Source organism: Drosophila hydei, unplaced genomic scaffold, assembly GCF_003285905.1.
Source record: "Drosophila hydei strain 15085-1641.00,03,60 unplaced genomic scaffold, DhydRS2 tig00008121-arrow-pilon, whole genome shotgun sequence".
NCBI classification, from domain to species: Eukaryota; Metazoa; Arthropoda; class Insecta; order Diptera; family Drosophilidae; genus Drosophila; species Drosophila hydei.
This window is the reverse complement of record NW_022045832.1, coordinates 2820239-2842045: the sequence shown is the minus strand read 5'-3', so window position 1 is coordinate 2842045 and position 21807 is coordinate 2820239. Positions and strand designations below refer to the sequence as shown.

At 39.3% G+C, this 21807-nt stretch overlaps 7 protein-coding genes across 9 annotated transcripts; 4 read left to right on the top strand and 3 right to left on the bottom strand.

Annotated features, from left to right (window-relative positions):
* Positions 1-559: 559 nt before the first annotated feature.
* On the top strand, positions 560-5679 carry LOC111602921 (homeobox protein rough). The gene is made up of 3 exons (XM_023320271.2): positions 560-998; positions 4887-5121; positions 5346-5679. The coding sequence occupies exons 1-3, from the start codon at positions 560-562 to the stop codon at positions 5677-5679; spliced, it is 1008 nt and encodes a 335-aa protein (XP_023176039.1).
* LOC111602912 (oxidoreductase-like domain-containing protein 1) lies at positions 2102-6119 on the bottom strand. The gene is made up of 3 exons (XM_023320259.2): positions 5999-6119; positions 2411-2514; positions 2102-2358 (listed from the first exon to the last, which is right to left on the bottom strand). The coding sequence occupies exons 2-3, from the start codon at positions 2501-2503 to the stop codon at positions 2137-2139; spliced, it is 315 nt and encodes a 104-aa protein (XP_023176027.1). The 5' UTR covers positions 2504-2514; positions 5999-6119; the 3' UTR covers positions 2102-2136.
* Positions 6120-6199: 80 nt separating this feature from the next.
* On the top strand, positions 6200-8376 carry LOC111602898 (ribonucleoprotein RB97D). 2 transcript variants are annotated; one of them, XM_023320247.2, is made up of 6 exons: positions 6200-6370; positions 6517-6746; positions 6841-7085; positions 7146-7856; positions 7917-8076; positions 8258-8376. In XM_023320247.2, exons 1-5 carry the CDS (start codon positions 6287-6289, stop codon positions 8069-8071), a joined length of 1425 nt encoding a protein of 474 aa, XP_023176015.1. In that variant the 5' UTR covers positions 6200-6286; the 3' UTR covers positions 8072-8076; positions 8258-8376. The 2 variants fall into 2 exon arrangements, with proteins under 2 accessions (XP_023176015.1, XP_023176007.1); XM_023320239.2 differs by having other exon boundaries at positions 6200-6430.
* A 2209-nt stretch (positions 8377-10585) lies between these two features.
* On the top strand, positions 10586-14129 carry LOC111603060 (SPARC). Its single transcript, XM_023320521.1, has 3 exons — positions 10586-10682; positions 13014-13189; positions 13263-14129. Exons 2-3 carry the CDS (start codon positions 13037-13039, stop codon positions 14013-14015), a joined length of 906 nt encoding a protein of 301 aa, XP_023176289.1. The 5' UTR covers positions 10586-10682; positions 13014-13036; the 3' UTR covers positions 14016-14129.
* Positions 14130-14345: 216 nt separating this feature from the next.
* Positions 14346-16009, bottom strand: LOC111603071 (histone H2A.v). Its single transcript, XM_023320533.2, has 4 exons — positions 15850-16009; positions 15397-15474; positions 15023-15136; positions 14346-14775 (listed from the first exon to the last, which is right to left on the bottom strand). The coding sequence occupies exons 1-4, from the start codon at positions 15850-15852 to the stop codon at positions 14545-14547; spliced, it is 426 nt and encodes a 141-aa protein (XP_023176301.1). The 5' UTR covers positions 15853-16009; the 3' UTR covers positions 14346-14544.
* A 28-nt stretch (positions 16010-16037) lies between these two features.
* Positions 16038-18222, top strand: LOC111603052 (pre-mRNA-splicing factor Slu7). Its single transcript, XM_023320510.2, has 5 exons — positions 16038-16119; positions 16188-16849; positions 16910-17138; positions 17200-17383; positions 17442-18222. Exons 2-5 carry the CDS (start codon positions 16249-16251, stop codon positions 18168-18170), a joined length of 1743 nt encoding a protein of 580 aa, XP_023176278.2. The 5' UTR covers positions 16038-16119; positions 16188-16248; the 3' UTR covers positions 18171-18222.
* LOC111603044 (probable cleavage and polyadenylation specificity factor subunit 2) lies at positions 18221-21568 on the bottom strand. Of its 2 annotated transcripts, XM_023320488.2 has the most exons (4): positions 21333-21445; positions 21004-21279; positions 20403-20736; positions 18221-20352 (listed from the first exon to the last, which is right to left on the bottom strand). In XM_023320488.2, exons 3-4 carry the CDS (start codon positions 20549-20551, stop codon positions 18237-18239), a joined length of 2265 nt encoding a protein of 754 aa, XP_023176256.1. In that variant the 5' UTR covers positions 20552-20736; positions 21004-21279; positions 21333-21445; the 3' UTR covers positions 18221-18236. The 2 variants fall into 2 exon arrangements, with proteins under 2 accessions (XP_023176256.1, XP_023176265.1); XM_023320497.2 differs by lacking the exons at positions 21004-21279; positions 21333-21445 and adding an exon at positions 21470-21568.
* Positions 21569-21807: the final 239 nt, after the last annotated feature.

The window sequence follows — 21807 nt, the reverse complement described above, 5'->3', positions numbered from 1 at the left end:
ACTTGTGAGTAATTGTAAAGCATTTTAAGTTTATTTTAACTAATTTTTGCTGACAATTTTATAACTATAAATCATACCTTATTTGTTCTTAAAAATACCGATATGAATAGTGGTGTATTCACACCATGTCATTAAAGTAGTTGAACTATGTAGCAAGTAGCTTTTAACTGTCATATATGTTGTTGACAAAAAGCTAGCTGCTATGATTGTGGATATGGGCGGCGCTTATCCTTCATAGCTACCCTTAAGGAACAATATGAAGCGGAAGTTGCCTAAGGGTTGCAGAGTTTCAACCAATCAGCGCACTTTCGACTCAGGTGTGGCGCTAGTAATATTTTTTATTAACGACAATTTTAAGCACCTTCTTGTTGATTGTTGATGCGACGCATAATTTGTGCCGCGCGCAGGATAAGCGCTAACGCTTGACCAAGGCGCCTGCTACTGGTCAGCCACGAAGTCGGAAGTAACGTCAAATTTTAGTTTCAGTCGCACGTCGATTTTTCAAGTGATAAGTTTATAGCCTCTGTTTTAAAATAGCGTTTCAAGACGGGCGCACAAAATGCTGCAGCAAAACCAATCAATGTCACTCGATGTGAAGAATGTTATTAAGTCCTCCAACTCCACACCGACACCAACACCCACACCCACACAGATGACAGCGCTGCCCGCGCCGCAGCGTCCCTCATCGCCTCGTCAATTCTTCGAACGTCTTTACGGTCATCTCGAGACACGAACACACAATAGCGAAAGCGATGACATCGATGTGGGCACTCACCATGAGACGCTATACCAGAGCGATGCTGGCAGCGCATCCTCTCCAGATATTTCGATAAGTGACGAACGCGGCTCATTTATCAGTTTTCCGTCTTACGAACTAATCGCTCCTCCGCCGGAATATAATGGCTATAGAACCATTTCAAATGAAGCTTCACCGTCCCTTTTACCATATCCGACATTTTCTGCTGATGTTCAAATCAACGCTGGATTTTCAGCATTTCGTAAGTATTCTATATAGAGTTTATATAGTTTGGGGAAAGGCAAAGGTCAAATAAAAAATTCCTTGAAATGTGTAAAAAAAGTGTATGAAAGTGCATATGTATGCATCTTCTTATTCATACATCAGGACTGATCGGCTATATTAAGCATATACCTAAACTTCTAAACTCAGATGATTAGATTTTTCTAGTTACAAATAGTCTACAAATAGTCTTCGGCTTTGGCCCATTTGGATCTCATAATAGGTCAGTGTACATCGAAATGAAGCTAGTCTAGAGTAATTTTACTTGTGGAAAAGAATTACTATTTTCTAATGCTTATAAGTAATTATCAATTTGTTAGCCATCTAGTACAATCTACGCAAGAAAGGATTCTACGACCAGGGACTCATTATGCTGTGGGGATGATGAGGACAAAACCAGAAGAAGTTTTTATTGATATGGATAGAATTCGTTTAATATTATTATTGAAATTTATAAAATAGTAGTTTTTGATAGTTATGCTTACATTATTAGTTAATTAAGATCAAACTGCTTTAATTGAAAACCAATCTATTAAATGTTAAAGACCAAACTATAGGCAGCCCCGATTTCTGCAAAAAGCAACACCGAAAGGAAACAAGAACTGTTTAAATCTATGTATATTCTATAAGCTTTCTTCAATCTGAAGCAAATAACAAACTAATTAAACTAATTCTGCATTCAAAACTGAAAAGTCTTTAGAAATATGATTACTAGATGGGTATCTAGCTACACTAAGCGATAACAGCGGTAACAGCAAAATTAGCCTTTGAATATTTTGTTTGGAGCTCTATTTTAACTCGCTCCTGTAGTTAAAAGGAGATTCCTTGAGTTACTCCAGAGATCTGATAACGTGGATAAAGGATCCACTTGCATAAACTATAAAAATTCTTTAAGTTAGGATTAGTATTCCTTATTGCTATATTTGGTATAATGTACTACTTTATATGAAGCTCGAAAGCTCTATGAAAACTAACTGATAGATTATTTACTTCAGCTACTTTTCAAAACAAATCTTAAAAAAAGCAAAAAAAAACATTTCTCATTTTCAAAATTGTATTTCAACAAACTAATTTATATTACTAAAATAATTTTATGTTATTCATTGGACTAGTTGGCTTCATTTCTTTGGTTCCTCTGGCCTGCTCTCTCTCAATTGCTTCAAGTTTCGCAGCTCCATTTCCAAAAACACGCGCAAATTAGGATCTTTGATCTTAGCCAAAACTAATTCACGTGCACGATCATCGTTGTCGCCGAGGATCTTGGCCACAGTCTTCGCGTATTCCACCCAAACGCAGTTGGCACATCCGGACATGCAGCACGTAGTAGGTTCAGGTGGTAGCTGAATTGGCAGATTATGAGCTTTAAACACGAGATTAATAGGCAGGGCTTACCTCAATGTCGGAGTTATTCGCTAGACATCTGGCCTGATAGGCTGCGGCTATTTGTGTTCTGGCACGGCCAAGCAGGCGCAGAGGAACAGGCATTGGTAATTGATCTGTAAGTTAAGCAAAGATCTGTAAGTTAATCAACTTTGTCAATAACTAAACCATCTGTCTTCTTTTAAATTTTCATAATTCTCTTAAATTCTCTTAAATACAAGTGCATATCTGTGCGTGACAATTTTAAATTAAATTTTACAATTATTACTTGAACGGAGAATTATGTAAGTTAGAGCGAGACGACGCGAGTGAGTTAGATATTGCAATTAGCAATCCGCCACGGCCTATTCTATGTACATATGCATGTGTGTGTGTGTGTGTGTGTAGCGAAAAGCAATTAAAACAAATCATTTAAGATTTTTCTCACGCTGTCACATGCAGGTACAAAAGCTTATTAACATAAAAAATATAAAATTAAAGAAAAAATAAGTTCCGCAGGAACTGAGAAAAAAATTATGCAATAAATACCTATTGCTAGGCTATTAAATATCCTTGCACTTGCCCCAAACGCTTAAAGCAAAAAACCAAAGGAAACTGCAAAGCGAAGCAGCAACTTGCGAAAGAATGCCGATAGAGTGAGGGAAAGGGAAGCAATAAGATGAAGAAAGAGCAAAAAAAAAAAAAAAGAAAAAATTAACAAAATATTAAAACTCATTCAGCCGTAAACATTTTCATTTACTTGTGGTAATCTCGCTTAAAGGTCGTTGCAAATAAATGCAAAAGCGAAAGGGAGGGAACAAGTGTGAGTGTTCCTTGGGTGAATGCACGACTAGACGCATCTCTGACTCGCTCAATGTGAGATGAAGTGTTTTATATACGAGATATTATTATTAGCGAGCTATTAAATTAGTCGATATTATGATAGTAATCAATATGATATATACATATATATATAGATCGACTCAAAGTCGCCTATGTCTCCCTTCGATTGTTACACAAATGTATGCAAAACGTTATACCCATTGTTCCATTCCAAAATGTATGGAAAAATGATGTTGAAATTAAGAACGCAGACAAGATTGATAAGGGGAGATGATATTGCAAGCCACATGAGGCTTTATTCACTTGTTTGGCACCCCAATAAACATAACTTTCTCTGAGCTAGCTAAAAAAAAAGAAAAAAGTGTATCTAAAAAATTAACATTGTAATTGAGCTTAACAGGAAACCTAAAAAACACACAACAAAACATTGGCAGACACTTGCGCCAGCTCAAAGGACACTTGTCGTATTGAATTTCACACGTGATTTCAAAAATATACATATCTCCATACATACATACACATATATAAGCCGCAAGCGGAGCTTAAGTCTTTTGTGAGTTAGTCAGCCAAAGGGTAATCAGGCGAAAACTTGAGATTAAGTCGCCTGCCCGCTCGCTCGCACACAACGAAATTGCCTACAAATGAAAACTTTACACAGCTTCGCAAGGGTCAATGTGCGCGAAAGAGATGGAGAGCGTACATCGCGAGGGGGAGCACAAAAAACAACAATTAATGAACATTTAGTCGGACAGGCAAGAGAAATAGAGTACTCATTCTGAAAGTGGGCGTGGCTGTAGCATAATATGCGCTTGGCTGACGTTACCGTTACAGTGAAATGCAAACAAATAATAAACAGACGCTGCAGCATATCGAAAAATAAATACTCTAATGTTTTGAACAAAATAGTTTCCAATACTGTGGATGTAAAAAATTTCCGTATATTGAAATTAACATAAGCGCATAAAGTTAGAAAGAAATATATGTATATGTATATAAATATATTGGAGAACTGATTTTTTGAACTATTTTTGTCAGTTCTAATTACATAAAGATCTTTCAAAAATCATAGTCGTATATTATATTAATTTTATTAAATAAAAATAATTAATTAATTTATTTATATAAATGGAATTTAATTCCTTTTTTATCAACTATAAACAAGCTCAACATTATCCTATAAGATTTTGGCCAGCTACGTACTAAAATTTCGTCATATCCTGCAAGTTAGGGTATAATTATGAGTACAAATATAACAATGGGAGGTTGGAAGACAGCTGCAGGCATTGTTGAAAATTTCCCGGCTCAGATTGCCCAAAAAGGAGCAAATGCTATGATGCTATTAAGAGGCGGTGGTGATGGACAGTCTAGGAACACGTGTAAAATGCATTTTAATGTGCGCTACAAACGCGATCAAAATTTTCGTTGAGCAGCAATGGAAAGGGTCCATCAGCATGGTTAATTATTTGTTTAACTTATGCACACGCAAGGATATTTAGCGGATACAAATAGTGCTAGAGATTGTGGGCAATTTGATGGTTTATTAATGTAAGATTAATTTCGCTCTAGCGCCTGCCACGTCTGTGTGTGCGTGTGACCCACTTACAAACATATATCATTGTTGTGGATTGTGTGGTAACAATTTGAATATCTGCTCTCTGTTTGGCAGTGGCACGACGTCGACGCAAGGAGGGGCGACAGAGGCGGCAGCGCACCACATTTAGCACGGAGCAAACGTTGCGGCTGGAGGTGGAATTCCATCGGAACGAGTATATATCAAGAAGCCGACGCTTTGAGCTGGCGGAGACGTTGTGCTTGACTGAAACACAAATCAAAATATGGTTTCAAAATCGACGCGCTAAGGATAAGCGTATTGAGAAGGCGCAAATCGATCAGCATTACAGGTAAGGCAAAGGGGATGAGGCGGTGGGCTGAACGTTTTGTAACGGAAGTAATTCAAAGAAATGTCACAAGTTTAATTGATGTACTCACATAAAATTAACACGAAATTAATTTTACGACATTTACGGGCCAATTAGACAATGCCAGGGTCTAATCGGGGCTGGGGCTTGGGTTTGGGTTCAATTGTGCTCATTTTTATGTAATACCAGATACAATCAATTTGCAGGAACTTTGTCGTGGCCAATGGTTTTATGAGCACTATCATGGGACAAACGAGTTACGCGACGGCTGCTCCGGCTAACAGCACAGCGGCGGCAGCGGCCATGTTAGGCAGTAGCTACTATGGAGCACCGGCGTCATTGCCGTCCCTGCTGCCTACGCCGCTGCCCAAGGATAGGCTCATAAATAACGCACACAGTGCAAATGGTAATTATGTTGACATCGCGGACCACCACCAGCAACAACATCAAGACCATGTGCCATCTGACCAACAGCAGCAGCCGCAGCAGCACCGCCGCAGCCGTTTAGTGCCTCCGCCAACGCTTATAAATTCGTGTTAGCATTAAACCAACTTTAATATATTTAATATCTAAGCAAATTCACAATTTAAGTTTATTTAACTGATAAAAATCATAAAATAAAAAAAGGTTAATTACAAGAGTTTCTGGTCTTTTTGGCCAGTTTTAGCTTTACCAAAACGGACAGCAGTGACTCTGAGTCCTACATATCTGTGGGTGTTTTTAGCGAGTTTTAAGTTTGTTTTAGCTATAAAAAAGTCAAAGCTCGCAGCTCTGAGTGGTTGGTTATGAATATCTAAGGCAACAGTTTATTTTTTACTTGGAGCTGGTTTCTGCGCTATAAGTGCTTTAATGCACTTACCTCAGATTACTGCATTTGTGGTATCTGCCAGTTTTTTAAAACCAAATGAATATAATATTTTGTTTAAGAATGCTACAATTTTGACAAAACAAACGTAATGAAAACAACAAACAAACTAGGGCTGGATAACATGAGTAAGTTAAAAGTAGATATCGGTAATATGCACTCATCGATAGTTACGTGTAACGATATATTTTGCACATCCTTAACTTTTTCTTGGCGTGCGTGTCTAAAGAGCAGCGGTACTAGATTTTTTTTTTATTAACTATAATTAAACGTGAGCCAACTATGGCAAACAATCCGCAGTCAATTAAGTTAGAGGATTCCTCAGAGGAAACTACTCCCGAAATTTTCGAAATCAAAGATGAGGATGTAAGTATCACTAAAAGTGCGGCGCCTGCACTCACTCACTCCATGGAATCGCACGCTGTGGTACATAAAAAAAATTTGAGCTCATTTTGCTCGCAAAACAATAAGCACATTCACTCATACAAATATATTTGAAACTTGCTCTGCAGGACATTTGTGAATTGGAGCACTTGCGCAAGCTGTTCATTGGCGGCCTGGCACCCTATACCACAGAGGAGAGCCTCAAAGTTTTCTACTCTCAGTGGGGCAAGGTGGTAGATGTTGTTGTAATGAGAGATGCCGCCACAAAGCGCTCACGTGGTTTTGGCTTTATTACCTATACAAAGTCCGCCATGGTAGATACGGCGCAAGAGAATCGTCCGCATATCATAGACGGCAAGTATGTTTTCAATGCAATGATATTCGTATGATTAGATGTAATTGACATAATCTCATTATTTGTTATCTACTTTTATCTCTGAATCTTGTTCTAGAACCGTGGAGGCAAAGCGCGCTTTGCCGCGTCCGGAGCGCGAAACACGAGAGACAAATATTTCTGTTAAGAAGCTCTTTGTTGGCGGACTAAAAGACAATCACGATGAAGATTGCTTGCGGGAGTATTTCTTGCAGTTCGGCAATGTGGTGTCTGTAAAATTGCTCACCGACAAAACAACCGGCAAGCGCCGAGGCTTTGCCTTTATCGAATTTGATGACTACGATGCCGTAGACAAGGCCATTCGTAAGTATAAAAAACTCAATTAATACGTGCCGTTGATGACAAACAATTGAATCCACACAGTTCAGAGACAGCACTCTATCAAATATGTGTTGGTGGACGTCAAAAAGTCAATTTATAATTTGGAGAAGAAAGACAGAATTGTTCAGAATCCTGCAGCCAATGGCAACAAGATGCCGCCTCAACAGCAGCCTCCACCTAAGGCCAACATGCCCCCAACTGGCTACCGTCCCCAAGTACCTCCGCCGCAGCAAATGCCGCCGTATCAACATCAACCACCTCCACCACCAATGACAGCTCCACCACCAAACTACAATTATTGGGGACCGCCGCCGCCTATGCAGCCCTATTATCAGCAGCCGCCGCCGCCGCAAATGAATGGGTGGAACGCATATCCACCTGCTCAGAATGGCTGGAATGCACCACCGCCACCACCACCAGGTGCTCCACAATGGCATGGCAATCAGTGGGGCGGTCCGCCAAACTTACAGCCGCCTACACCTGGCGTACCACCCGTTAACCATCATCGCAGTGGTCCACCGCCACCGGCGGTTGGTAACTGGAATATGCCGCCATCTGGGGCTCCACCCGTACCTGGTTCTATGCCGGTGCCACAGGGTCCACCACCGCATCAGCCACCTCCACCACAGCAGCAGCAGCCGCCGCCAAACTTTGGCAGTGGTTATCAACAAAATTATGGCGGCGGCCCAACCAAGCACAACATGAATGGCAACCGCATGAATCCCTACGCTGCTGCACCACCCAGCAGCTATCGTAAGTAGTGGTATTTCTTTCCAATCCTGTGCTTTAGCATCAAGTCTTGTCTGTTTGCAGATAACCAGCAGCCAACGGCACCCGGCTATGCGCCGTACAATGCTGCTGCACCGCCGCCTTGTGGCAATGGTCCTGCCTCGGGGCCTGTGCCTAAAAACGTTTCTAATGGATCGGTAGCTACCTGTGCCAGTGCGAACAGCAAATATCGTCGTTAGTTCGGGTAAGTAACGCGCGAGACAATCATAAATCTGTCCACCATTGCGCGGTCATTGTTATGGTACGTTTATACCTAGTATGCGGTAATAAAAGCGAAGTTTAAGGTACCAAATACTGACTCCAATTGTGCCCCATTCTTATAAGTTATGTCAAATTACTAATCTTTATAATTCTCTTTAATATAGATACCTTTTTGTGTGTGCCTTAAGTGTAACACAAAAGCTCAGAAAACAAGATACAAATACAGATACAATTAAATAGGCTTGTTGTAAGCTAGGACACACACTCGCTTAGTAACTTAAAAACAGGATAATATAATATATATATATATATATATATTAACTGCGTTGCTCCTTTTTTTATATATACATATATATCTAACTGAGCAAACAACAACAACTCACTAATGTTTTTAATTCTTGGAACTAAGCTCTCATGTTATTTATTGACAAATTTATGTTTATATTAAAGCGATTTATTTTGCTTATAAATAAGACAATTAATCTGATGAAACTAATATTTAAGATCTTTGCTGGATGCAACTGAGAGTTGTAGTCAACTGCGTTTCATTTAATTTAGTGTTAACTTGCCATGCTTTATTTTTTTAAAAACAAAAAATATGAAATATATTTGCGTTCGGCGAATACAAATTGTAAACTCCAATTTAGAATTTAATCAATTAGAGCTCTCTTTCTCCATCTTCTACCTTCTCTCTATCTAGCTTAAAATATTATAATAATTTATGCTTAAAATGTAACTCAGTGTGTAAACGGAAATCAAATTTGTCGCCCGTGCGTAGCTCAGCAACTGCAAACAAATCGTAAGCATGTATTTTTGTAAACGAATTAAAACCTAATTCAAACTTTAGCCAGAGCTTATAGAGCTAGCTCGCATAGCTCTCTTATATTCGAATAGTATATTAGTTACTAGACGCCTTAATGCTCGCCTAACCCAATGTTGGCCATCGGGGATAATAACAAATGACAAGATACGTCCAGTAATAGTAAATTTAAATCAAATCAAATCGAAAGGCTGTTAGGCAACGCACGGCTGCGATTAATATAATATATAGAAAAGTTAATTATTATGATAGACATATTATATGCATAATTCTAAACGAGTTGATATCAAATTTACTGTCAATTTTTATAAACAGAAATATCTATATATATACATGTATATAAATATATATATATATATATATATGTCTGATATACACTCTATCCACAGTTGTATTAAGTTGTCAACGGTTTCCTTACACTGAAACTCACTTTACTGTTGCCGCAGAGCGCATTATTCCCACATCCGACAATTTTCAGATCTAGCACTTATAGATGTATATATACAATATACAATTATAACAAAACAAAACAGGTGAAGAACAAAGCAATTGAATAGATGATTTGTTATTGTTAAGAATTCAACCACGACATGAACTTTAAGTTTAGCTTTAGTTTACAGATACAGATGTTATAACCATATATATTTTCATATGTATTGTTTATATTTCTACGTTTTTCATAGCACTCGCCAAAGGCTTGAATCTACATTTTTTGGTTTCAATTTATTATATATGTTATATGAGATATGGATTAAATTATGTATGGATTAACTAAGAGAGCGTAGTCCTTAATTTGCCCACTTAATTTAGCTCTAGCCTATTATAACTATTATATTACAATAACAATATGAAATTCAAATATCAATCTATATAAATATATATTTATTTTTAAATAAATAAATTCTTAAAACCCACACTATGTATATCTTAATATTTATTTGCGCTGAGATATAGTCGAAATCTTTTAAGTAAGTCTTGTTTAACAACGGAAGCAAACTAAGTACATAAAAATCGAATTGTTTAAACAACAATTAATTTAATTAACATTTTTAAATATAGTTAAATCTATGTTAAGTGTATGTATGTATATATGTATATAGAATGTATATATGTATATATACATATATGATTTGCGTAGATCCTGTTTGCAAGAGCTTCCATCAAGCCTTAAGGTAAGTTAGTTGGGCACAATTTTAGTTGAACACAGCTTTAATTAATTACATTTATCTAGTTCGTAGTCCTACTTAAGTATCGCTATTTATATAAAAAAAAAACCAAAACAAAAAACAAAAAAAAAACACTTATGCAGCTTTTCTAAGAGAATCACAAAAATATTTCTTTCCAAATGAAAAACTTCCTTTAAGCACTGCTGGATATGAGGAGCCAAACACAGCTAGAACAGAATATCTTTATAGATCTGTGAAGGTAAGTTATTCTATTATATTTGACTTGTATTACGATTGACTTTCGGCACTCTGCTTGGCGTGCCACTAAATAGAGTATATTTGCTTAAGTTCCATTGACTATGAATAAAATCAAAAACCTATTTGAGTAAGAAAAATCTGTGTTGTTATTGCACCGAACATGTTGGCAGCCAACAAGTTTGGCCAGCTTAGTGATATGTGGGCATTTAATGCGCGATCCGTAATCGCCGCGTCGCCTAACCAACAGCTGCCCCAATCAACAGTCATACGTCTGCCGTCGACGCATTCGGACATACGAATTCTCCAAATCGTCCAGGAATTCAAATAGCAAATTCGTTGGCAATTGTAAGTATGTGTGGCAAAAGAACAATTCTGGTAGAAAATGTGATTGATCGAAAAGTTTTGAAATTCGAGTGATGTTGCCTTTCTGCGTGCCTCAGCTTTAAATCGTATTCCGATATTCAGGTTCAAAGTAACAGTTAATTGAACTCAATTTTCTGGCATATATAGCAAATATTGCCAATTGATTTCATTGAATTGCTCGAAAGTTTTTAGTTTTTAACCATTCCAAGGTTAGCGCTCGCCGTAGAAGTGCCTCAATCTAAGTGCAGTTCCGTAAATTCAATTCCCTTGCAACACTTGAAGAAATTTGCGTTGATTTCAGTTGAGTTTATTAACTAGCGAGCAATGAATTCAGGCATGAAGTAATCTAAATTTAAGTGAAAATTGTCTCTGTTCAGTTTGTCTCGGTTGTTAGCATCGGTTTTTTGCTCAGTGTAGCTTCTGATTGCAGTGTAAATGAATTGCTGGATTCCACACAAACAAAAATATCTGTGGATATATGCGCTGCATCACGTCATTCTTTGTCGGTTTATGTTCTAATTAAACTGCATCGTTTCATACACACACACACACATACACATACAAATACACATACACTCTTTTTCTCTCCCTCACACCCACGCAGCATCGGCGGAAATATTCCTGGAAAACTGTTGCATTGTCCAGATGCATCTAAATATGCTCCGTGTGTGAATGTGTGTGTGTGTGTATGAATACTGTATGCATGTGTATATATAGATATGAATTGACTGTGTATATAGGAATTGTATGTGGCACAATCAAACCATTGCGCGTTTTGCTTCGCTCAAAAGGCGGCGATTAAGCAAATCTCAAGTACCAAAACGGAAGCTCAGGCTAGAGATAAGCCACAGAACACGCTCCACATTTGTCATTGTCGTTATGAGCCCACATATAAATATACAGATTTACATATATATATATATATATATATATATATATATATAAATATATATATATTACAGTTATATAAAGTTTAGTTGACAGATTAAAATATTGCTTCATCACAAAACTATTGACCCACAATTTTTTTGTTACCCCAGCATTGAGGTCAAGTCTAATCAGAACTAACTGAAAAGAGATGAAGAGAGAGGCGAGTTTTGCATATAAGCATTTCGTATATAGAAATGATTTCAGAATTGCGTTCACAAAAAATTTCAAATGCTTTGAACTGTGGAACATGTGTTCAACATGCCCCCAAATAATTTGTACTCGAAATTTGCGAATGTTTCATTAAAGTTGCTTGAATATGCCCCAAAAGATGTTTATATTGCAGCTAAATTGGGGTTGGGTTTTAGGAAGACGTAGGTTTATAACTGAATCAACTTTCATTGCAAATTTTGTCTTAGTTCTGATTGACAATTGATGACTTCAAAATTGATTTTCTGGATCTAAAACTGATTAAAAAAATTAACAAATTTTTTTAAAATTATTTGATATTTTTGTAGAATATTTTTTTTTTAAGTTTTTTAATTTCGTTTGAAGGAATTATAAAAAAAAATTTTATTATAAATCTATTGTAAAGGTTTTGAACAAAAACTATTTTATTTTATAATTCCCTCAAGCGAAATTCAAAAAAACTATAAATAACTACTATAAAATATTATAATATTTCATGCACTTTTTGTTTCTAGCTAACTTCGTATTGAGTTGTTCAATTGCAAAAACAAAAGATTTTAATGTTTTCTAACTGCTTTTTTTTTAAATTGGCAACTATCAAACTTAGTTTTTCTAAAAATAATTTACTCCTAATATTGAAAACCAACAAAATGTTGAAATCTGTTCTGGAATCACACATATCAGTGCGTATAATTTATAGGCTTCATTTGCCTTGTTTTTCATAATTCTTAACAATGAAAGCGCATTGTTTCCACTAAATTCCTTCACTTTCTTCAATTTGACCTTTCACACACACATATATAAGCATGCACACATACTTATATATATATAAGTGTATATATACATGTAATGAAATGTCTTGGAAGCCACCCCAATACAATAAGGGGGTTGCTTACCGTTACAGCAGCAGTACAGTCCCAGAACTTCAAGAATTTCTTATTGGCGCTAAATTCCAAAATAAATTTCAGCTGCGTTTGCCAATAAAGGCTCAGCATAATCGCTGAACTTTACGACCTGTCGCACATGAGATTAGCTAGAAATATATATATATATATATATATATATATATATATATATATATATATATATATAAGAATATATATATATATATATATATATATATATATATATATATATATATATATATATATATTCTTATAGCATATATATATAATTAATATGCTGGACCTGTTTTAGTTTTGAGTGAAACTCGTGGCAAGATGCGTTCTGTTTGGCTGCTGCTCTGTTTGGGGCTGCTGGCGCTGTCGCAAGTGCGCGCCGAGGAGTCCGACGACAATCTCGACTTGGAGGACATAGCCGAGTTCGACGAAAACGATGAAGAGTTTCTCATGCTGCTGGAGGAGAAGGCCAAGGTGTGTACTGCTTCACTTCAACTCACTTCAGTTGCAGAAACTTTTTATGTCCGAAAGTTTTATCTGATCTTAGAATAAGGATTTGGAGCGCGAGAATGAGCTGGCCCAGAAATTGGCGGATGTACAGCACAATCTATTGAATCCGGTTGTCGAGGTTGATCCCTGCGAGACCATGCATTGCGGCGCTGGTCGCATTTGCCAGCTGAGCGATGGCAAGCCTGAGTGCATCTGCATTCCCGACTGCCCCGACGAATCGGACACGCGTCGTCATGTGTGCACCAACAAGAACGAGACGTGGCCATCCGATTGCGCTGTCTATCAGCAGCGCTGCTGGTGCGACATCAAGAATCCCGGCTGCCGTCATCCGGACAACTCGCATCTTCATATCGACTACTATGGCGCCTGCCATGAGTCACGTGTGTGCGATGGCGAAGATCTGAAGGACTTCCCGCGTCGCATGCGCGACTGGCTGTTCAACGTGATGCGCGATCTGGCCGAGCGCGACGAACTGACCGAACACTACATGCAAATGGAGCTGGAAGCCGAGACGAACAACTCGCGCCGTTGGGCCAACGCAGCCGTGTGGAAATGGTGCGATCTGGATGGCGACACCGATCGCTCTGTCTCCCGCCACGAGCTGTTCCCCATACGCGCACCGTTGGTCAGCTTGGAGCATTGCATCGCACCATTCCTAGAGTCATGCGACTCCAACAAAGATCATCGCATCACATTGATTGAGTGGGGCGCTTGCCTGGAACTGGATGCCGAGGACCTCAAGGAGCGTTGCGACGATGTGCAAAATGCCGTGCCACATTTGCTGGGTTAAGCGTGCCCCATGCCGCGTGCCCCATGTTTCATGGATGCCCAGTTATTTTAAATAATATAATTTTACTATTTTGTGCACAAAGTTTATTTCAACAAATAATTGTCTAATAAATGTTCCAATAACAATTTGGGCATTTCGATGTTTTTATTTTGTATTTAAAGTTTTATTAAATTTATTTGTGTAATTTACTTTGCTCTAAATTAAGTTTTGTATTTGTTTAATCTTCGTATCTCATTTAACATTGCATTTTGCTTGACAATTAAGTTTACATTTGTGTGTAAGTGAGTGTGTGTGTGTGTATGTGTATGCGTGTGTATGTGTGGGTGTAGGTTATGTTGAATGTTTATTTATGTTGCCTATTGACGGTAGAAGTGGCTTAGTTTGAAATTGTTGTAAATTAGAAGTTATGCTTAGGCCTCGAAGCTTCGCACAGAAATGTTACAACGCGTCATTAAGTTTTGTAATTTATTTTTAAACATAGATGTGAATTTTGTTTATTCCGAAATGGTCAAAAAGTAGAAAATATATATTAATAGGCCTGCGACAGAATGACATTGCCCTTTCGTTGTGGGTCCTGCACGGAGTCCTCTTTCTTGCCAATAAGCGACTTGTGTATGTGCGGAATGACGCCGCCACCGGCAATGGTTGCTTTGATCAGACTGTCGAGCTCCTCATCTCCACGAATGGCCAACTGCAAGTGACGCGGCGTGATACGCTTTACTTTTAGATCTTTCGATGCATTGCCTGCCAATTCCAGCACCTGCAAAAATAACCATAATAGATTAAAGTATCACATAAGACCATCATATCCAATAAGAATGTTAACTAACATAGCACTGATATGGTAATATAGTACAATGTTAACAGTTTAGCATATGTAAACAAAAGTTGTCAACGTTTACTAATACACACGCACTGCATTTGCATTGATAGGTTAAAAAACCGTTACATTTGCTAATAGGAAATTGATAAACGAAATACAAATCTGTATGGCGCGAAAATATTACCTCGGCAGTTAGGTATTCCAAAATGGCTGCAGAGTAGACGGCAGCAGTTGCACCAACTCGCCCGTGAGATGTGGTGCGGCTCTTTAAATGGCGATGAATACGACCAACGGGAAACTGTTTGGTATTAAGGAACATAAAAATCGCATTAGAAGGAAAGTTCATCTCTTGTTTATGTTTTGCTACCCCCAATGTATCATAAGCTATTTACTTCTCAGCTCTCAGCGCACCAACACAAGCGAACACACAAATACACGCATATACGGTACTTTGAAACGCACCCTGTTTACAATGTGTGTGCATATATATATGTATGTATGTGCGATGGTAAAAAAGGCGCCAAAATTTATTTAGTACAGACAACAACAGTAACTCACCTGAAGGCCCGCGCGCGCTGAGCGAGAAACCGCTTTCGCTTTGGCTTTACCAGAGTCTTTGCCTGCTTTGCCACCAGCCTGTAGAACAGAATTACGCACAGAATTAGTAAAACACAAATAACACGCACACAAAGAACATAAGCCAAACAGAATACGAAATGCGCCACACAAAATGGTGGCGGCAAAATCGACTTAAGAGCAGAAATTTGAGGTTAAGTTTGAACGTTTTGCCGCCCCGCCACAAAATAACACATTAAATTTCTCATAATTTAAATATTACCGCACACCAATAGCGAACGTCAGTCACAATTCCTAATATTCACGCTAAGCTCGCGGTGGTAGCATTAATATTTCAGTTCGCTATTGGCAAGGCACGCGCAATAATATATGTCAAACTGCTTTCGCTAAGCAGATTGCGATGGGCCGCAACACTATTTTTGTTATTAATATTACCATTTTTATTTAATTGAGTTTTCAGTTGTGGTTAAAGTATAAAAATCGCACAAGGCACGTAGTTTGTTTGTTTATGCGTGGAATGATTGTAATAACTAAATTGAAACTTAGTAGTTTTAGAATTTAGACGCGTCCGCACTGTAGTATAATTTTTACACGAATGAGACGCCGTCAGGGTTGCCAGTCACTTGACGGTCGCGTATTGCTATTTATGTGTCGACGTTAATATCGAATGGCATGTATGTCTTATCGTCCATCCATGACATTTGGGTAAATTTATCGATATATCTGCTAATTTACTTTGTCGCTGTACGTTTCTCTCATTTCCATTGTACCAGCGATATGAAAACAATATTTTTTGATTGTTTATGCGATTTATAATTACCAACAACGCCCAATATGAGTTCTGGTGCTGTTCGGACACCTGTTTCCCAAATAATTCACAACAAAGATGATCAGGATGTCGATGACGAGCCAAAGAAGAAGTCACGCGAAGATTGGCGCAAGGCAAAGGAGCTGGAAGAGGCCCGAAAAGCGGGTACTGCACCAGCCGCAGTCGACGAAGAGGGTCGTGACATAAATCCACATATACCGCAATACATTTCCAATGCGCCCTGGTACTATGGCTCACAGGGGCCCACATTGAAACATCAGCGCCCACAGCATGAGGATGAACGTGGCCAATTGGACAACATAGCACCCAAGGGTCTGGACACGACCAAATTCGTAACGAAGTTTCGTAAAGGCGCCTGCGAAAATTGTGGCGCCATGACGCACAAGAAAAAAGATTGCTTGGAAAGGCCGCGAAAAGTCCAGGCCAAGTACGCCGAATCGATTGTGGTGCACGACGAGCATATTGTGACCGATTCCTCGATTAACTACGATGAGAAGAGAGATCGCTGGAGCTCCTACGATCCGGCTAACCATCGAGAAATTATCGAGGAGTATGAAAAAGTAGAGGAAGCAAAACGACAGCTAAAGGCTGAGAAACTAAAGAATGGTTAGTAATCTAAATCTAATCTAAATTCTAGCATCTCATAAAAACATATATTTGTCACAGATCCTGATGCTGAAATCTCTGGTGATGAGGGTAACGAAGATAAATACGTTGACGAGGTGGACATGCCTGGCACAAAAGTCGATTCGAAGCAGCGTATTACGGTGCGTAATTTGCGTATACGCGAGGATACAGCAAAATATTTGCGTAATTTGGATCCGAATTCAGCTTACTATGACCCGAAGACACGCTCTATGCGAGATAATCCCAATCCAGCCGTACCTGCGGAGGAGTAAGTGAATTTATCTGTGCATTTCTAAAATCTTTAACTAATGATTTTATTTCATTTGTAGAGCGGAATTTGCCGGAGAGAATTTTGTTCGTTTCTCTGGGGACACCACAGCACAAGCAACTGCTCAATTGTTTGCATGGGAGGCGCATGGTAAGGGTGTTGATGTGCACTTGCTGGCCGAGCCCACAAAGCTGGAGCTGCTCCAAAAGGAATACGAACAGAAAAAGGAACAGTTCAAGTCAAGTGTGAGTGAAATACAACTAAACTTTACCAAGTGAAAACTAATATTGTTTTTTTTTGCAGACCAAAACGGATATTGTAGAAAAGTACGGTGGCGAAGAGCACTTACAGGCGCCGCCAAAATCGCTGCTGCTCGCCCAGACCGAGGAATACGTAGAGTATTCGCGTAGCGGCAAGGTCATTAAAGGCATTGAGAAACCAAAAGCCCGCAGCATATACGAGGAGGATGTGTACATTAACAATCATACGACCATATGGGGTAGTTTTTGGAATGCCGGTCGTTGGGGCTACAAATGCTGCAAATCCTTCATTAAGAACTCATATTGCGTGGGTATGCAAGAACCGGAAGGCTACTCAGAGCAGCAACAGCAGCATACCATATCGAGTGCGGCTTCTGTTGCAGCTCCAGTTGTAGATGCTGTACCACGCATACAGGCGGAAGAGGATGTTGAGAATAAAGCAGCTGACTCCGAAGTAGACTCTGCGCACAGTACAGAAGAGTCTTCCGAATCTGAAGAGGAAGTAAAGCAGAGCAAAAAATCTAAGAAAAAATCCAAGAAACGCGAAAAGAAAAAGAAGGCCAAGGAACAGCGAAAAAACAAAAAGAAACACAAAGAAATTAAAGAAAAAGAGACGTCCACGTCCAAATCAAAGCATATATCTGAAGAGGTTGATGATAGGAAGCGTCCATACAACAGCATGTACGACGTTAAGGCGCCCACCGAGGAAGAAATCGAGGAATGGAAGAGAAAACGCACTCGCACCGATGATCCCATGCTACAATTTCTATAAACAATAGAACACTAAATACTAAATAATAGATGAAAAAGCAGAAACTTGGAAATAATTTTTTATTCTTTATACAATAGCGTACTGCTCATAGAGTAGTTCGCGTATCTTGTAGTATTCCTCGGATAGGCAGCCCTCCATAGCCACTTTGCCAACATCGACACGCCGTAGCGCCAGAGTGCCGTTGCAGCACCAGAGGACGCCGCCGGAGAATTCCGAGTTAATGTTGTTGCGCATGAGCACCTGCTTGAAATCGGACAATTTCAGTTCGTTGATCAACACCGAATTGTGAACGGGTATTTCGTCTTCTTCAAGTGTCTCTAACGTGAGAGTTTTGCCTTCTAGCGCTGCCACATCCTGCTCTACAGTGACTTCCGATTGAGTTGGTGCATCGATGGCCTGGAGGCGCATACCGAGGCGACCATCAATCCAGGCCACTTCCGCATCTTTGCCCTTCTGAAATTGTAGCTGGGAGACGAGACCTTCTGTTAGGCGCACCTGATAGATGTGAATCTCAGTTGTCACATCGATTATTTCGCCTTTTTGTGGAGTAAAGACGCGAGCGCCTACATTTTGCTCACAGTGCTTGGCCACTACCTGTGTGCCCTCCGCTGTGCCGTGCACTACAATGACGCGTCGCGGACGCAGCTGTGAGAGAATCTTTAGCATAGATTCGCCATCAGATCGTCCTTCGAAATCAATGCGTTGTATTTGAGCATTGACCTCGATGGTTTTGCGTTGACTGATCAATTTTGTGGGTTTCTCCAGCATTTGGACATCGTTATCTAAGTTGCCATTGGACTGCTGTTCGACATGTGGCTCCTCCTTTTTGATATTCTCTTTGTTTTGCTCATCCATGGGTGCGTAGTCATAGCCAGCATCCACAATGCGATAATCATCCAAATTGATAACTTCGCCATAGTCGTCATACTTAATCTTTTCCTCGTGGTAGGGGAACATCACATGATGCCGTTTATTTGACTTAAAGAAACCGGAATGATGGCGCCCCTCGGACCGCACCACAATATCATGCTTGCCTGTAATCACACTCATTTCAATGTCATCCTCAGACTCGGAGCTGCTCTCCTCTTCCGCTTCTGGTTTCACTATAAGCGGATTTAGCTTTTCGCCCTGCGTTCGCAGATATTCCTCCAGCTCAGGGCCCTCAAGTTCAACGCGTCGCCGCAAATCCAGTTCAATCTGTCTGCCAGGCGTAAAATTTTCCACCAGCTCCATGCTGAGGGAACCTGGACCGGTACGTGTTGTAAAAATAATGCTATTATTTGGATTTCCCGCCCATTGCACAAATAGGTCGCGGGTAAATCCACTCTCCATGTCAGGTGTACTGGCCAGCACTACTTTTGGACCCGCGGGCAGCTTATATATATCGGCTAGCGTGTGGCAAAGATTGATGTGCTTGAATTGAAACGGATTGTTACGCGCGCCCTCAAAGGCTTTCGTTAGCTTATCGCTCATCCATTCGATTTGCGACTTGGCAAATTCAATTACGTTGTAGCTGACATTGTTTAGCAGTGCCAACGAGTAGGCCATTAGTCCAGACTCCTTGTTCTTCCACAATTGATCAAGCATGTGCGCCAACTCCAGTACGCGACCCGCTGTGTCCACAGCGATGAGTACATTGCCATTATTGCGTACAGTTTGCAAAATGTTGGTCATCAATTTTTCATCGCGTGCTCGTCGCCTCGCCTGTTGGTATTGTGCATTGTATGCGTCGGTGATTAGCAGCGATGGTCTTTGTAATCTGTCCAGCTCACAGCCAGTGAGATGCCTTTCTTTCTTGTGATTGAAATCTATGGCATAGATAATATCCTCCTCGCCAACTTTCACTATCTTCCAAACGGTGCCGCCAATCATGTGGCCCGCGCTGAGCGGAGTTATGGAAATGCCATAGCCTTTACCTTTCAAGGAGACCGTTTGGTTGTACTTCAATTGTGTGATCTTTTCGAAGGCTGTATCTACATCATCCAATGAGAATAGATCGAAGTCGTACATGTTGAAATGCGACATATATAAATCGTACATGAACATTTGCCCCATTTTGAAGACAGGTATCGTCGCATAAATGGGACAGTTGAGGCCCAGCTTGCCAACGAGATATGGTAGCGCGCCCAGGTGATATGCATCTGGATGTGAGAGCAGTACGGCGTCCAGTGTATGCACTTGCCTGAAATAAAATTCGTTCAATTTTAATATTTATTCAGTTTTGTCCCTTACCTTTTCAATTCCTTTATAAAATTTGGATCAAATTTTTCGTCCCAACCGCAGTCGAGCAATATTCGGACATCGTCTATTTGTAGAATGTAGCACGGCGGCGATTCATCCATTGCACCCGATATGGTGTGTAATTTAATAATTGATGTCATTTGGCAAGTTTTGGGTCTTTAATCATTTGTTGTAAATAATGAGGAATTATATCTCAGCCGGTTCTGTGCGTTAATACCGTAGAAACGATAGACCTATCTAAATTGGTATTTTTATGGTGATATTTTTATGATATACTAAAAGTGCATTTAGCACTAAAAATGAAAGAATGCTTAACAGTGGCACACTAGAAATTAAATTGTAAAGAAAAATTAGTTATTATATATTGCTTATAATGTTTATGTATTACACACGTAAATATTATATATTTGCAGTCTTTCAAATTGATATAATATCGAAATGTTAATTCAAGCTTGTTCTTCCGCTGTATGCGTGCCTCGGAAAGTCATGTCAATATCGTAAAACTCTTCGAGCCGATTATGGTTCGAACGCTTCAATTTTATACGATGATAAATGGCTTGAGTTCGACTAATTGGGCGAAGTACGACAATACCGTATAGTATGAGAGTGACAATGATGACTGCAAATAACACGAGTAGAACGACGACTGCCAGATGCTCGCTCTTAGCGGGTAGGCGATTGTGTTCAGTTGTACCGGTTTTATTTGCCGGCTCGCTGTAGCAATAGTCGGCGTCACTCATATCAATGTTTCCAGCTGACCAGTCGGGATTCCAATGATATCCCTGCCCGCAGATGCAATTGTAGTTGCCATCGACTTTAGAACATATGGAATGATCAGGGCAGTCCCCTGTCGTTGTGCAGTTTTTAACTATTATGGATATAATTAAGAAACTTTTTTATATCGAAATATATTTTACTGACATCGCAGTGAATGATCTCTGTCAGCGCGCAATCCAAAAAAGTAACAACATATGACTAGGTAAACAGAATATTTATATGTGTTGAACATTTCCGCTGATTCCTGTTAAGCAAATAGGGATAAGTGTACACAGGTTTACCTCTGATGAATAACTGCCACAAGTTGAAAGTGAATTTCTTATCAGCCACAGCGTTATCAACTAAAATATGTATGAAGCTATTTGTGTTGTTCTTCTTCTTTATCTTTTTTTTTCAAGCATCTGATGCAGAACAGTTTCATATTAAATTATTTGAATTAAAAAAAAAATTGTTAAAAAGTCAAAGCGGTTGGATGTTTATATTTCAAAAGTGTAAGAATACATACCAATAAATCTTACTGCCAACCACTGTAGCCATTCACAATAGTTCACGTATTAAACAGCTGAGCGTTTATGTCATGTTAAATGCTGTATATTAAACTTAATTTAACTCAAAGTTG